Source organism: Salvelinus fontinalis, chromosome 9 (assembly GCF_029448725.1).
Source record: "Salvelinus fontinalis isolate EN_2023a chromosome 9, ASM2944872v1, whole genome shotgun sequence".
Lineage (NCBI taxonomy): Eukaryota > Metazoa > Chordata > Actinopteri > Salmoniformes > Salmonidae > Salvelinus > Salvelinus fontinalis.
In genome coordinates, this window is record NC_074673.1 from 19,237,341 (window position 1) to 19,255,601 (window position 18,261).

Here is an 18,261-nt window from a genome sequence, read left to right on the forward strand (position 1 = left end):
ACTCTACTCTACTGTACTGTACTGTACTCTACTCTACTCTACTATACTGTTCTGTACTCTGTTGTACTCTACTGTACTCTACTCTACTGTACTCTACCCTACTCTACTGTACTCTACTGTACTCTACTCTACCCTATTATACTGTACTCTACTGTACTCTACTCTACACTACTCTACTGTACTCTACTGTACTCTACTGTAATGTACTCTACTCTACTCTACTGTACTCTACTCTACTCTACTGTACTCTACTCTACCCTACTATACTGTACTCTACTGTATTCTACTCTACCCTACTCTACTGTACTCAACTGTACTCTACTCTACTCTACTCTACCCTACTCTACTGTACTCTACTGTACTCTACTCTACCCTACTATACTGTACTCTACTGTACTCTACTCTACACTACTCTACACTACTCTACACTACTCTACTGTACTCTACTCTACACTACTCTACTGTACTCTACTCTACTGTACTGTACTCTACTGTACTCTACTGTACTCTACTCTACTCTACTCTACTGTACTGTACTCTACTGTACTGTACTCTACTGTACTGTACTCTACTGTACTGTACTCTACTCTACTGTACTCTACTCTACTGTACTGTACTGTACTCTACTCTACTCTACTATACTGTTCTGTACTCTGTTGTACTCTACTGTACTCTACTCTACTGTACTCTACCCTACTCTACTGTACTCTACTGTACTCTACTCTACCCTACTATACTGTACTCTACTGTACTCTACTCTACACTACTCTACTGTACTCTACTGTACTCTACTGTAATGTACTCTACTCTACTCTACTGTACTCTACTCTACTCTACTCTACTGTACTCTACTCTACCCTACTATACTGTACTCTACTGTACTCTACTCTACCCTACTCTACTGTACTCAACTGTACTCTACTCTACACTACTCTACTGTACTCTACTGTACTCTACTCTACACTACTCTACTGTACTCTACTGTACTCTACTCTACACTACTCTACTGTACTCTACTGTACTGTACTGTACTCTACTCTACACTACTCTACTGTACTCTACTCTACCCTACTCTACCCTACTCTACTGTACTCTACTGTACTCTACTCTACACTACTCTACTGTACTCTACTGTACTGTACTCTACTGTACTCTACTCTACACTACTCTACTCTACTGTACTGTACTCTACTCTACTGTACTCTACTGTACTCTACTCTACTCTACCCTACTATACTGTACTCTACTGTACTGTACTCTACTCTACTCTACTCTACCCTACTCTACTGTACTCTACTCTACACTACTCTACTGTACTCTACTGTACTCTACTCTACACTACTCTACTGTACTCTACTGTACTCTACTCTACACTACTCTACTGTGCTCTACTCTACTCTACCCTACTATACTGTACTCCACTCTACTGTACTCTACTCTACTCTACCCTACTCTACTGTACTCTACTGTACTGTACTCTACTCTACTCTACTCTACCCTACTCTACTGTACTCTACTGTACTGTACTCTACTCTACTCTACCCTACTCTACTGTACTCTACTCTACTCTACCCTACTATACTGTACTCTACTGTACTGTACTGTACTCTACTCTACTCTACCCTACTCTACTGTACTCTACTGTACTGTACTCTACTCTACTCTACCCTACTCTACTGTACTCTACTCTACTCTACCCTACTATACTGTACTCTACTGTACTGTACTCTACTCTACTCTACTCTACACTACTCTACTGTACTCTACTGTACTCTACTCTACACTACTCTACTGTACTCTACTCTACTCTACTCTACCCTACTCTACTGTACTCTACTCTACACTACTCTACTGTACTCTACTGTACTCTACTCTACACTACTCTACTGTACTCTACTCTACTCTACCCTACTCTACTGTACTCTACTGTACTCTACTCTACTCTACCCTACTCTACTGTACTCTACTCTACTCTACCCTACTATACTGTACTCTACTGTACTGTACTCTACTCTACTCTACTCTACACTACTCTACTGTACTCTACTGTACTCTACTCTACACTACTCTACTGTACTCTACTCTACTCTACTCTACCCTACTCTACTGTACTCTACTCTACACTACTCTACTGTACTCTACTGTACTCTACTCTACACTACTCTACTGTACTCTACTCTACTCTACCCTACTCTACTGTACTCTACTCTACTCTACTCTACCCTACTATACTGTACTCTACTGTACTGTACTCTACTCTACTCTACTCTACCCTACTCTACTGTACTCTACTCTACACTACTCTACTGTACTCTACTGTACTCTACCCTACTCTACCCTACTGTACTGTACTCTACTGTACTCTACTCTACACTACTCTACTGTACTCTACTGTACTCTACTCTACACTACTCTACTGTACTCTACTGTACTCTACTCTACACTACTCTACTGTACTCTACTGTACTCTACTCTACACTACTCTACTGTACTCTACTCTACTCTACTCTACTCTACACTACTCTACTGTACTCTACTCTACCCTACTCTACTGTACTCTACTGTACTCTACTGTACTCTACTGTACTGTATTGTACTCTAGTCTACTCTACTCTACTCTACTCTAATATACTGTTCTGTACTCTACTGTACTCTACTGTACTGTACTCTACTGTACTCTACTCTACACTACTCTACTGTACTCTACTCTACTCTACACTACTCTACTGTACTCTACTCTACTCTACTCTACTCTACTGTACTCTACTCTACTCTACTCTACTCTACTCTACTCTACATGCTTGTCCTCCTTCCTGCCTCTCTAACACATCTCTGCTGCTGTGTTGGTGAAGTAATTGAAAGTGAAAAGTGTATCTATTGTGACTGTGGTTGACAGCTGAAGGGCTTTACTCACTGTGCATATGATACACAGAGAGGAGAATTAACACACTGTCTTAAAGCTTCCTGTGTGTGTGTGTGTGTGTGTGTGTGTGTGTGTGTGTGTGTGTGTGTGTGTGTGTGTGTGTGTGTGTGTGTGTGTGTGTGTGTGTGTCTGTTTTTGCGTGCGTGTGTGTGTGTGTGTTTGTGGGGGGGGAGTAGTGTATGTGAGTATGTTTGTGGGGGTGGGGGGGGAGTAGTGTGTGTGTGTGTGTGTGTGTGTGTGTGTGTGTGTGTGTGTGTGTGTGTGTGTGTGTGTGTGTGTGTGTGTGTGTGTGTGTGTGTGTGTGTGTGTAAGTGTGTTTGTGGGAGGGGGGGAGTAGTGTATGTGAGTGTGTGTGTGTGTGTGTGTGTGTGTGTGTGTGTGTGTGTAAGTGTGTGTGTGTAAGTGTGTTTGTGTGTCGGATCAGAATGAATGCTTTGTGAGCCTCTCCATCTAACTCGCAGCGTTACCCTGACCCCTGACCTCTAACACAGAGACAGCCTGTCTGTCACTTCCTGTCCCAGTGTTCCACTACCGATAGTGGGGGTTATGATACAACAGACAGGCAGATAGTACACTACTGCGATCCCGTGTGTCCTTTAGGTTTTACTGATTATTCTGCTACAGCGTGGAATACAGTGTGGACGGTTTAACCCTTAACACGCCGACCATACATTTGTTAGGAAGGATCGTTCAGCGATGGTAGATGTCGTGGTGATAATCAAGCTGTTCTCCCGCTTTTCGTTCCAAATAGCTGAGTTTCCTTTGTCAAGTCCAGGAAGTATGACATTGTGAGGCCCTGCGGGTTTTGGAATGAGGAGGTATAGTCTCTTCACACAGACGTTAGTAGACCCAGAACTTATTATCTCATGTTCCGACTGAAGTCTCTGTGTTGTCCGTCCTATAGGTGAGGCGTGTGGCGGACATTTTGATGCCAGCAACGCCGGGTACATCACCACCCCAGGGTACCCTCTGGAGTATCCCCCTCATCAGAACTGTCGCTGGGTCGTCACCGCTCCAGAACCCTCCCAACGTATCGTCCTCAACTTCAACCCACACTTTGAACTGGAGAAACTAGACTGCAGGTGAGAGAAGAGAAGGAGATCTGTTCTGTGTATATCCGACACCACAGAGTGATCCGTGTATACATTTTTATTTAACCTTTTATTTATTAACTAGGCAAGTCAGTTAAGAACACATTCTTATTTACAATGACGGCCTAGGAACAGTGGGTTAACTGCCTTGTTAAGGGGCAGAACGACAGATTTTTACCTTGTCAACTCGGGGGATTCGATCTAGTAACCTTTTGGTCACCGGCCCAACGCTCTAACCACTAGGCTACCTGACGCCCCAGGTATCCAACACCACATTGAGATATGTTCTGTGTATATCCAACACCATTTCCAGCTCCCTGCTGTTTCTGGCTCATTTTCCCTCATAACAAGCTCTTGGAGTTATCTCTCTGTAATCTCCCACACCATATTCCCCATCTAGCTGTAATATCCCACACCATATTCTCCATCTCTCTGTAATCTCCCACACCATATTCCCCGTCTAGCTGTAATATCCCACACCATATTCTCCATCTCTCTGTAATCTCCCACACCATATTCCCCATCTAGCTGTTATCTCCCACACCATATTCCCAATCTCTCTGTAAACTCCCACACCATATTCCCCATCTAGCTGTTATCTCCCACACCATATTCCCCATCTAGCTGTAATATCCCACACCATATTTCCCATCTCTTTGTAATCTCCCACACCATATTCTCCATCTCTCTGTAATCTCCCACACCATATTCCCCATCTCTCTGTAATCTCCCACACCATATTCGCCATCTCTCTGTAATCTCCCACAACATATTCCCCATCTCTCTGTATCTCCCACACCATATTCCCCATATCTCTGTAATCTCCCACACCATATTCCCATCTCTCTGTAATCTCCCACACCATATTCCCATCTCTCTGTAATCTCCCACACCATATTCCCCATCTAGCTGTTATCTCCCACACCATATTCCCCATCTCTCTGTAATCTCCCAACCCATATTTCCCATCTCTTTGTAATCTCCCACACCATATTCCCCATCTCTCTGTAATCTCCCACAACATATTCCCCATCTCTCTGTATCTCCCACACCATATTCCCCATATCTCTGTAATCTCCCACACCATATTCCCATCTCTCTGTAATCTCCCACACCATATTCCCCATCTCTCTGTAATCTCCCACACCATATTCCCCATCTCTCTGTAATCTCCCACACCATATTCCCCATCTAGCTGTAATCTCCCACACCATATTCCCCATCTAGCTGTTATCTCCCACACCATATTCCCCATCTAGCTGTAATCTCCCACACCATATTCCCCATCTCTCTGTAATCTCCCACAACATATTCCCCATCTCTCTGTAATCTCCTACACCATATTCCCATCTCTCTGAAATCTCCCACACCATATTCCCCATCTCTCTGTAATCTCCCACACCATATTCCCCATCTCTCTGTAATCTCCCACACCATATTCCCCATCTCTCTGTAATCTCCCACACCATATTCCCCATCTAGCTGTAATCTCCCACACCATATTCCCATCTCTCTGTAATCTCCCACACCATATTCCCCATCTCTCTGTAATCTCCCACACCATATTCCCCATCTCTCTGTAATCTCCCACACCATATTCTCCATCTCTCTGTAATCTCCCACACCATATTCCCCATCTAGCTGTAATTTCCCACACCATATTCTCCATCTAGCTGTTATCTCCCACACCCTATTCCCCATCTAGCTGTTATCTCCCATACCATATTCCCCATCTCTCTGTAATCTCCCACACCATATTCCCCATCTCTCTGTAATCTCCCACACCATATCCCCATCTCTCTGTAATCTCCCACACCATATTCCCCATCCCTCTGTAATCTCCCACACCATATTCCCCATCTCTCTGTAATCTCCCACACCATATTCCCCATCTAGCTGTAATCTCCCACACCATATTCCCCATCTAGCTGTTATCTCCCACACCATATTCCCCATCTCTCTGTAATCTCCCACACCATATTCCCCATCTAGCTGTAATCTCCCACACCATATTCCCCATCTAGCTGTTATCTCCCACACCATATTCCCCATCCCTCTGTAATCTCCCACACCATATTCCCCATCTCTCTGTAATCTCCCACACCATATTCCCCATCTAGCTGTAATCTCCCACACCATATTCCCCATCTAGCTGTTATCTCCCACACCATATTCCCCATCTCTCTGTAATCTCCCACACCATATCCCCATCTCTCTGTAATCTCCCACACCCTATTCCCCATCTTGCTGTTATCTCCCACACCATATCCCCATCTCTCTGTAATCTCCCACACCATATTCCCCATCTCTCTGTAATCTCCCACATCATATTCCCCATCTCTCTGTAATCTCCCACACCATATTCCTCATCTAGCTGTTATCACCCACACCATATTCCCCATCTCTCTGTAATCTCCCACACCATATTCCCCATCTCTCTGTAATCTCCCACACCATATTCCCCATCCCCCTGTAATCTCCCACACCATATTCCCCATCTCTCTGTAATCTCCCACACCATATTCCCCATCTAGCTGTAATCTCCCACACCATATTCCCCATCTAGCTGTTATCTCCCACACCATATTCCCCATCTCTCTGTAATCTCCCACACCATATCCCCATCTCTCTGTAATCTCCCACACCCTATTCCCCATCTAGCTGTTATCTCCCACACCATATCCCCATCTCTCTGTAATCTCCCACACCATATTCCCCATCTAGCTGTAATCTCCCACACCATATTCCCCATCTCTCTGTAATCTCCCACACCATATTCCCCGTCTCTCTGTAATCTCCCACACCATATTCCCCATCTCTCTGTAATCTCCCACACCATATTCCCCATCTCTCTGTAATCTCCTACACCATATTCCCATCTCTCTGTAATCTCCCACACCATATTCCCCATCTCTCTGTAATCTCCCACACCATATTCCCCATCTCTCTGTAATCTCCCACACCATATTCCCCATCTCTCTGTAATCTCCCACACCATATTCCCCATCTAGCTGTAATCTCCCACACCATATTCCCATCTCTCTGTAATCTCCCACACCATATTCCCCATCTCTCTGTAATCTCCCACACCATATTCCCCATCTCTCTGTAATCTCCCACACCATATTCTCCATCTCTCTGTAATCTCCCACACCATATTCCCCATCTAGCTGTAATTTCCCACACCATATTCTCCATCTAGCTGTTATCTCCCACACCCTATTCCCCATCTAGCTGTTATCTCCCATACCATATTCCCCATCTCTCTGTAATCTCCCACACCATATTCCCCATCTCTCTGTAATCTCCCACACCATATCCCCATCTCTCTGTAATCTCCCACACCATATTCCCCATCCCTCTGTAATCTCCCACACCATATTCCCCATCTCTCTGTAATCTCCCACACCATATTCCCCATCTAGCTGTAATCTCCCACACCATATTCCCCATCTAGCTGTTATCTCCCACACCATATTCCCCATCTCTCTGTAATCTCCCACACCATATTCCCCATCTAGCTGTAATCTCCCACACCATATTCCCCATCTAGCTGTTATCTCCCACACCATATTCCCCATCCCTCTGTAATCTCCCACACCATATTCCCCATCTCTCTGTAATCTCCCACACCATATTCCCCATCTTGCTGTTATCTCCCACACCATATCCCCATCTCTCTGTAATCTCCCACACCATATTCCCCATCTCTCTGTAATCTCCCACATCATATTCCCCATCTCTCTGTAATCTCCCACACCATATTCCTCATCTAGCTGTTATCACCCACACCATATTCCCCATCTCTCTGTAATCTCCCACACCATATTCCCCATCTCTCTGTAATCTCCCACACCATATTCCCCATCCCCCTGTAATCTCCCACACCATATTCCCCATCTCTCTGTAATCTCCCACACCATATTCCCCATCTAGCTGTAATCTCCCACACCATATTCCCCATCTAGCTGTTATCTCCCACACCATATTCCCCATCTCTCTGTAATCTCCCACACCATATCCCCATCTCTCTGTAATCTCCCACACCCTATTCCCCATCTAGCTGTTATCTCCCACACCATATCCCCATCTCTCTGTAATCTCCCACACCATATTCCCCATCTAGCTGTAATCTCCCACACCATATTCCCCATCTCTCTGTAATCTCCCACACCATATTCCCCGTCTCTCTGTAATCTCCCACACCATATTCCCCATCTCTCTGTAATCTCCCACACCATATTCCCCATCTCTCTGTAATCTCCCACACCATATCCCCATCTCTCCGTAATCTCCCACACCATATTCCTCATCTCTCTGTAATCTCCCACACCATATTCCCCATCTAGCTGTAATCTCCCACAACAACCACACCGACAACCACAGAATTCTAGATCCCTAGAGAATCAGTGGAGTATTGGGAACATTCCATTCCATATGCCTGACGTCAGTTCTGTTTCTTCTACCCTCTATTGGTAAGTCAGAGAAGTACAGCCAGATTGGGAAGAGATTGACCAATGTCCAACTCTCCGTACTTCACATAGAATACTGTGGTATCAGTGGGCACTGAGCTGCATATAGACGTATAAGGCAACATACACAACCAGTCAATGGTTTGGACACACCTACTCATTTAAAGGTTTTTCTTCATTTTGACTATTTTCTACATTGTAGAATAATAGTGAAGATAATAAAAACTATGAAATAACACATATGGAATCATGTAGTAACCAAAAAAAGTGTTAAACAAATCAAAACATATTTTATATTTGAGATTCTTCAAGTAGCCACCCTGTGCCTTGATGAAAGCTTTGCAGGTAGTCACCTGGAATGCATTTCAACTAACAGGTGTGCCTTTTTAAAAGTCAATTTGTGGAATTTCTTTCCTCCTTAATGTGTTTGAGCCAATCAGTTGTGTTGTGACAAGGTAGGTTGTTGGTATACAGAAGATAACCCTATTTGTCACGTTCCTGACCTATTTATGTTAGTTGTTTTGTGTGTTAGTTGGTCAGGACGTGAGGTTGGGTGGGCATTCTATGTTTTCTGTTTCTGTGTTGGTTTTGGGTTACCTGGTATGGCTCTTAATTAGAGGCAGGTGTTTGGCGTTCCTCTAATTAAGAGTCATATTTAGGTAGGCGTTGTCACAGTGTTCGTTGTGGGTGATTGTCTCCTGTGTCAGTATGTTTGTTCATACCACACTGGACTGTAGCGTTTGTTTGTTTTGTTTTCGTTTCGATGTCGTCTGTTTCCTGTACGTAAGTTTATGTTTAGTTATGTAAGTTTATGTTCAGGTTTCGTCAACGTCGTTTTGTTATTTTGTAGTTTGAAAGTGTTTTGTTTCGTTTCGTGTTTGCCATCATCGTTGTTTAATAAAGATGGCTTATTTCCCAAAGCCTGCGTTTTGGTCTGAGGATCCTTCTCTCCTCACCTCATCCGAGGATGAGGAGAGCGTCACCCGTTACAGAATCACCCACCACGCTAAGACCAAGCGGCAAGGGAAAACGAAACGGAGTAGGGGACAGGAGAGAAAGGAGCAATGGACATGGGACGATGTTTTGGATGGAAAGGGTGTCTACACATGGGAGGAGATCCTAGCTGGTAGAGATCGCCTCCCATGGGAACAGCTGGAGGCACTGAGGAGAGCGGAGGCTACCGGAGAGAGGAACCGGAGCTATGAGGGAACGCGTCTGGCACGGAAGCCAAAAAAGCCCGTAAGTAATTCCCAAAAATTTCTTGGGGGGGGGCTAGGAGATAGTGGGCCAAGGGCAGGTAGGAGACCTGCGCCCACTTCCCAGGCTTACCGTGGAGAGCGGGAGTACGGGCAGGCGCCGTGTTACGCAGTAGAGCGCACGGTGTCTCCTGTACGAGTGCATAGCCCAGTGCGGGTTATTCCTCCTCCCCGCACTGGGAGGGCTAGATTGGGCATTGAGCCAGGTGTCATGAGGCCGGCTCAACGCGTCTGGTCTCCAGTGCGTCTCCTCGGGCCGGCATACATGGCACCTGCCTTACGCATGGTTTCCCCGGTTCGCCTACATAGGCCGGTGCGGGTTATTCCACCTCCCCGCACTGGTCGGGCAACCGGGAGCATTCAACCAGGTAAGGTTGGGCAGGCTCAATGCTCAAGAGTGCCAGTACGTCTCCACGGTCCGGTATTTCCGGCACCACCTCCCCGCCCCAGCCTAGTACCTACAGTGTATACACTACGCACTAGGCTACCAGTGCGTATCCTGAGCCCTGTTCCTCCTCCACGCACTCTCCCTGTAGTGCGTGTATCTAGCCCGGTGCCTCCAGTTCCGGGCCCACGCACTAAGCTACCTGTGCGTCTCCAGAGCCCTGAACCCACTGTATCTTCTCCCCCTACTAATCCTGATGTGCTTGTCCTCAGCCCGGTGTCACCAGTGCCGGTACCACGCATCAGGGATAGAGTAGGCTTTGAGAATACAGTGTGCCCTGTCCCTGCTCCCCGCACTAGTAGGAAGGTGCTTATCATTAGCACGGTGCCTCCAGTTCCGGCACCACGCACCAGGTCTACAGTGCGCCGTATCCGGTCAGAGCCATCCGTCTCACCAGCGCCATCTGAGCCATCCGTCTCCCCAGCGCCATCTGAGCCATCCGTCTCCCCAGCGCCATCTGAGCCATCCGTCTCCCCAGCGCCATCTGAGCCATCCGTCTCCCCAGCGCCATCTGAGTCATCCGTCTGCCAGGAGCCTGCAAAGCCGCCCGTCTGCCATGAGCCTGCAAAGCCGCCCGTCTGCCATGAGCCTACAGAGCCATCCGCCAGACAGGAGCCGCTAGAGCCGTCAGCCAGACAGGAGCCGCTAGAGCCGCCCGCCAGACAGGATCTGCCAGAGCCGCCAACCAGACAGGATCTGCCAGAGCCGCCAACCAGACAGGATCTGCCAGAGCCGCCAACCAGACAGGATCTGCCAGAGCCGCCAACCAGACAGGATCTGCCAGAGCCGCCAACCAGACAGGATCTGCCAGAGCCGTCAGAGAGCCATGAGCAGCCAGAGCCGTCAGAGAGCCATGAGCAGCCAGAGCCGTCAGAGAGCCATGAGCAGCCAGAGCCGTCAGAGCGCCATGAGCAGCCAGAGCCGTCAGAGCGCCATGAGCAGCCAGAGCCGTCAGAGCGCCATGAGCGTCGAGAGCCGTCAGCCTGCCATGAGCGTCGAGAGCCGTCAGCCTGCCATGAGCGTCGAGAGCCGTCAGCCTGCCATGAGCGTCGAGAGCCGTCAGCCTGCCATGAGCGTCGAGAGCCGTCAGCCAGCCATGAGCGTCGAGATTCGTCAGTCAGCCATGAGCTGACCTTCAGCCTGAAAAGGCTAGATACTCAGAACTGCCCATCAGTCCAGAGCTGTCTCTCTGTCCGGAGCTGCCTTTCAGTCCGGAGTTGCCCCTCTATCCTGATCTCCCTCTCTATCTTTATCTACCTCTATATTCTTATCTATCCCTCTGTCTTGATTTATCTTTCTGTCCCGGTGTTGTCCTTATTGGGTATATTATTGAGTGGATTTTGTGGGGGAAAAAAGAGGGTGGACATTCTTGGAGGGAGGAAGCTAGGATGGATTATGGTGGGGTGGGAACCGCGCCCGGAGCCTGAGCCACCACCGTGGTTAGATGCCCACCCAGACCCTCCCCTAGACTTTGTGCTGGTGCGTCCGGAGTTCGCACCTTGTGGGGGGGGTACTGTCACGTTCCTGACCTATTTATGTTAGTTGTTTTGTGTGTTAGTTGGTCAGGACGTGAGGTTGGGTGGGCATTCTATGTTTTCTGTTTCTGTGTTGGTTTTGGGTTACCTGGTATGGCTCTTAATTAGAGGCAGGTGTTTGGCGTTCCTCTAATTAAGAGTCATATTTAGGTAGGCGTTGTCACAGTGTTCGTTGTGGGTGATTGTCTCCTGTGTCAGTATGTTTGTTCGTACCACACTGGACTGTAGCGTTTGTTTGTTTCGTTTTCGTTTCGATGTCGTCTGTTTCCTGTACGTAAGTTTATGTTTAGTTATGTAAGTTTATGTTCAGGTTTCGTCAACGTCGTTTTGTTATTTTGTAGTTTGAAAGTGTTTTGTTTCGTTTCGTGTTTGCCATCATCGTTGTTTAATAAAGATGGCTTATTTCCCAAAGCCTGCGTTTTGGTCTGAGGATCCTTCTCTCCTCACCTCATCCGAGGATGAGGAGAGCGTCACCCGTTACACTATTTGGTAAAAGACCAAGTCCATAGTATAGCATGAACAGCTCAAATAAGCAAATGGAAACGACAGTCCATCATTACTTTAAGACATGAAGGTCAGTCAATACAGAACATTTCAAGAACTTTGAAAGTTTCTTTAAGTGCAGTTGCAAAAACTATCAAGTGCTATGATGAAACTGTCTCTCATGAGGACTGCCACAGGAATGGAAGACCCAGAGTTACTTCTGCTGCAGGAAGACCCAGAGTCACCTCTGCTGCAGGAAGACCCAGAGTCACCTCTGCTGCAGGAAGACCCAGAGTCACCTCTGCTGCAGGAAGACCCAGAGTCACCTCTGCTGCAGGAAGACCCAGAGTCACCTCTGCTGCAGGAAGACCCTGAGTTACCTCTGCTGTAGAGGATAAGATCATTAGTGTCAGAAATTGCAGCCCAAATAAATGCTTCACAGAGTTCAAGTAACAGACACATCTCAACATCAACTGTTCAGAGGAGACTGTGTGAATCCGGCCTTCATGGTCGAATTGCTGTAAAGAAACCACTTGTAAAGGACACCAATAAGAAGAAGAGAGTTGCTTGGGCCAATAAACACGAGCAATGGACATTAGACCGGTGGAAATATGTCCTTTGGTCTGATGAGTCCAAATTGGAGATTTTTGGTTCCAACTGCCGTGTCTTTGTGAGACGCAGAGTAGGAGAACGTATGATCTCCACATGTGTGGTTCTCACCGTGAAGCATGGAGGAGGAGGTGTGATGGTGTCGGGGTGCTTTGCTGGTGACACTGTCTGTGATTTATTTAGAATTCAAGGCACACTTAACCAGCATGGCTTCCACAGCATTCTGCAACGATACGCCATCCCATCTGGTTTGAGCTTAGTGGGACTATTATTTGTTTTTCAACAGGACAATGACCCAACACACCTCCAGGCTGTGTAAGGGCTATTTTACCAAGAAGGAGGTTGATGGAGTGCTGCATCAGATGACCTGGCCTCCACAATCACCCGACCTCAACCCAATTGAGATGGTTTGGGATGAGTTGGACCGCAGAGTGAAGGAAACCCAGCCTACAAGTGCTCAGCATATGTGGGAACTCCTTCAAGACTGTTGAAAAAGGATTCCAGGTGAAGCTGGTTGAGAGAATGCCAAGAGTGTGCAAAGCTGTCATCATGGCAAAGGTTGGCTATTTGAAGAATCTCAAATATAAAATATATTTTGATTTGGCTAACACCTTTTTGGTTAATACATGATTCCATATGTGTTATTTCATAGTTTTGATGTCTTCACTATTATTCTACAATGTAGAAAATAGTGAAACATACAAAAAAATGTAAATGTAAATGTTTTGTTTTATTTCTACTGTCCTGTGCATTCATTACACTGTCGGTAGAGGCTTCCTTGAAAATATGTACACAGTCAAAATACATGTATAGGGCTGAGATAGGGTTTAGTCTACAAGTTGATAGAAGACAGGAAACTCCTAGTAAAGGTTAACCTTGCAGACAAATAGTGGATCGTGTCCCAAATGGCATTTTAAGGCCCATCGGGGCTCTGGTCAAAAGTAGTGCACTATATAGGGATTAAGGTGTTATTGGGCTCTGGTCTAAAGTAGTGCACTACATAGGTACTTGGGTGTTTTTGGGCTCTGGTCAAAAGTAGTGCACTATATAGGGATTAAGGTGTTATTGGGCTCTGGTCTAAAGTAGTGCACCATAAAGGGACTAGGGTGCCATTGGGCTCTGGTCTAAAGTAGTGTACTATAAAGGGACTAGGGTGCCATTGGGCTCTGGTCTAAAGTAGTGCACCATAAAGGGACTAGGGTGCCATTGGGCTCTGGTCTAAAGTAGTGTACTATAAAGGGACTAGGGTGCCATTGGGCTCTGATCTAAAGTAGTGCACTATAAAGGGACTAGGGTGCCATTGGGCTCTGGTCTAAAGTAGTGCACTATAAAGGGACTAGGGTGCCATTGGGCTCTGGTCTAAAGTAGTGCACTATAAAGGGACTAGGGTGCCATTTGGGACGTTGTCATTCCCAGTTATATCCTATCAGCCTCTCTCTCTCCGCCCTTCTTCCATTTTATTAACAAGCCATCAATAACACAAGGATATGTTTCTAAAAGAGAGATTTATGGCTCGGGATGCTTCCTGACAGTCTTTTGGAATGAGAACATTAATCTTTTAGCAGTTTGTTGTTGAAAGACACTCTGCTCTGCTCTTCTTCTCTTCTTCAGGAAGTGATAGAATCACAGATTGTTGACTTTGAAGGTTAATTGTCAGTGAAATGCCTTTTCCTCCTTGCTCATTCCCAATAATGCAATAATCAATATCAGTAGTACTATAAAACATTTATAAAAAGTTAAGTACAACAAAAAACACATGAGAAATATAAATAATAACACAAGGAATATACAGGGACAGTTCCAGGGTCAGTAGCTATATACAGGGACAGTTCCAGGGTCAGTAGCTATATACAGGGACAGTTCCAGGGTCAGTATCTATTTACAGGGACAGTTCCAGGGTCAGTATCTATATACAGGGACAGTATCTATATACAGGGTCAGTAGCTATATACAGGGACAGTTCCAGGGTCAGTAACTATATACAGGGTCAGTTCCAGGGTCAGTATCTATATACAGGGACAGTATCTATATACAGGGTCAGTATCTATATACAGGGTCAGTTCCAGGGTCAGTTCCAGGGTCAGTATCTATATACAGGGTCAGTATCTATATACAGGGTCAGTTCCAGGGTCAGTGTCTATATACAGGGTCAGTTCCAGGGTCAGTATCTATATACAGGGTCAGTTCCAGGGTCAGTATCTATATACAGGGACAGTATCTATATACAGGGTCAGTATCTATATACAGGGTCAGTTCCAGGGTCAGTGTCTATATACAGGGTCAGTTCCAGGGTCAGTGTCTATATACAGGGTCAGTTCCAGGGTCAGTGTCTATATACAGGGTCAGTTCCAGGGTCAGTAGCTATATACAGGGACAGTATCTATATACAGGGTCAGTATCTATATCCAGGGTCAGTTCCAGGGTCAGTGTCTATATACAGGGTCAGTTCCAGGGTCAGTGTCTATATACAGGGTCAGTTCCAGGGTCAGTGTCTATATACAGGGTCAGTTCCAGGGTCAGTAGCTATATACAGGGATAGATCCAGGGTCAATTCCAATACCATATTTACAATGTGCAGGGATACTGAATTGGTAGGGTTAGATATGTATAGGGGTAAGGTGGCTAGGCATCAGGATATATGATAAACATTGGTCAGTGGAGGCTCCTCAGAGACGGAAGGGGAGGACCGTCCTCCTCAGTGAATTTCTTTTTAAATACAAATTGGGAAACATAAAAAAAGTGTGCATTTTTAGATAAAACTATACAAAATATATTCACGTCACCAAATTTTTGATTAAAACACACTGTTTTTCAATGACGGTCTACAGTAGCCTCAACAGCACTCTTTAGGGTAGCACCATGGTGTAGCCGGAGGACAGCTAGCTTCCCGTCCTCCTCTGGGTACATTGACTTCAATACAAAACCTAGGAGGCTCATGGTTCTCACCCCACTTCCATAGACTTACACAGTAATTATGACAACTTCCTGAGGAAGCATGAACTGACATGTTGTCCACCCAATGAAAGGCTCAGAGAATTAATCTAGTACTGAAAGCATATGCTACAGCTAGCTAGCACTGCAGTGTATAAAATGTAATGAGTAGTTGACTCAAAGAGAGCGATAAACAATAGTTGAACAATTTTCAACAAATCAATTTCTTTAAAACATTAAGGAGATGAAAGAGAGAGATTTCATAATAAATAAATAAAAAACTTTCCATTTCACTTAATTAGCTAGCGAATGCAGCTAGCTAGTTTAACCTACTCAAACACCCTGCTCCAACAGAGAGGGATGCTATGTTAGCTAGCTGGTTATGGCTATCCAACACTGGAATTATTCTATGTCAATGTAAGTTTTATTAATTTATTGCCACCGGGGCCCGCCGGTGTTACTGCTGAACTGCTTGCTGGCTCTCTACTGTATTGCATGATGATAGTGGGTTTACTAATGCGTTACTTCTAGTAGCTGTGTTGCCTAGCTATGACGTTAGCTAATATGGTGACAACGATATAGGCTGTGTGTAACGGTTAGCGGTTACAGCGAACCCTCACAAACTTGGTTATCTTGTCAATGCTAGGAGTATACAGTCACGGTCACGGTGACATTATAATGGGCAGTATAGTCAGTTCCTGGCTAGCCTCATGACATTATAATGGGCTGTATAGTCAGTTCCTGGCTAGCCTCATGACATTTTAATGGGCTGTATAGTCAGTTCCTGGCATATGTCGTGACATTATAATGGGCTGTATAGTCAGTTCCTGGCTAGCCTCATACCATTTTAATGGGCTGTATAGTCAGTTCCTGGCTAGCCTCATAACATTTTAATGGGATGTATAGTCATTTCCTGGCTAGCCTCATGACATTATAATGGGCTGTATAGTCATTTCCTGGCTAGTCTCATAACATTATAATGGGCTGTATAGTCAGTTCCTGGCTAGTCTCATAACATTATAATGGGCTGTATAGTCAGTTCCTGGCTCGTCTCATGACATTATAATGGGCTGTATAGTCAGTTCCTGGCTAGCCTCATGACATTATAATGGGCTGTATAGTCAGTTCCTGGCTAGCCTCATGACATTTTAATGGGCTGTATAGTCAGTTCCTGGCTAGCCACATGACATTATAATGGGCTGTATAGTCAGTTCCTGGCTAGCCTCATGACATTATAATGGGCTGTATGGTCAGTTCCTGACTAGCCTCATGACATTATAATGGGCAGTATAGTCAGTTCCTGACTAGCCTCATGACATTATAATGGGCTGTATAGTCAGTTCCTGGCTCGTCTCATGACATTATAATGGGCTGTATGGTCAGTTCCTGACTAGCCTCATGACATTATAATGGGCAGTATAGTCAGTTCCTGACTAGCCTCATGACATTATAATGGGCTGTATAGTCAGTTCCTGGCTCGTCTCATGACATTATAATGGGCTGTATAGTCAGTTCCTGGCTCGTCTCATGACAGTAGTGTCATTGTGTGTGTATAGTAGTGTATAGTAGTGTCATGAGGAAGGAGACATTTGACCCGAAAGGGATGCCATTGTTAGGCACAGTACATGACTCCTTCATGACTCCACAGAGAGACTTCCAGACACGGTGTGTGTGTGTGTGTGTGTGTGTGTGTGTGTGTGTGTGTGTGTGTGTGTGTGTGTGTGTGTGTGTGTGTGTGTGTGTGTGTGTGTGTGTGTGTGTGTGTGTGTGTGTGTGTGTGTGTGTGTGTGTGTGTGTGTGTGTGTGGTATATAGGGAACTGGTCTAAAGTAGTGGACTATATAGGGAACTGATCTGAAGTAGTTTATAGGGAACTGGTCTAAAGTAGTGGACTATATAGGGAACTGGTCTGAAGTAGTTTATAGGGAACTGGTCTAAAGTAGTGGACTATATAGGGAACTGGTCTGAAGTAGTTTATAGGGAACTGGTCTAAAGTAGTGGTCTATATAGGGAACTGGTCTGAAGTAGTGGTCTATATAGGGAACTGGTCTAAAGTAGTGGTCTATATAGGGAACTGGTCTGAAGTAGTTTATAGGGAACTGGTCTAAAGTAGTGGTCTATATAGGGAACTGGTCTGAAGTAGTGGTCTATATAGGGAACTGGTCTAAAGTAGTTTATAGGGAACTGGTCTAAAGTAGTGGACTATATAGGGAACTGGTCTAAAGTAGTGGACTATATAGGGAACTGGTCTAAAGTAGTGGTCTATATAGGGAACTGGTCTAAAGTAGTGGTCTATATAGGGAACTGGTCTAAAGTAGTGGACTATATAGGGAACTGGTCTAAAGTAGTGGTCTATATAGGGAACTGGTCTAAAGTAGTGGTCTATATAGGGAACTGGTCTAAAGTAGTGGACTATATAGGGAACTGGTCTGAAGTAGTTTATAGGGAACTGGTCTAAAGTAGTGGTCTATATAGGGAACTGGTCTGAAGTAGTTTATAGGGAACTGGTCTAAAGTA

General features: G+C 45.5%; 1 protein-coding gene across 1 annotated transcript in view; it reads left to right on the forward strand.

Moving 5' to 3' along the window:
• Window positions 1-18,261, forward strand: part of LOC129862217 (neuropilin-2-like) — a 115,752-nt gene that overhangs the window by 46,631 nt on the left and 50,860 nt on the right. The window contains exon 2 of the mRNA XM_055933647.1: window positions 3,828-4,005. Within this exon, the coding sequence (XP_055789622.1) occupies window positions 3,828-4,005 (178 nt within the window). The remainder of the gene's footprint in view (window positions 1-3,827; window positions 4,006-18,261) is intronic.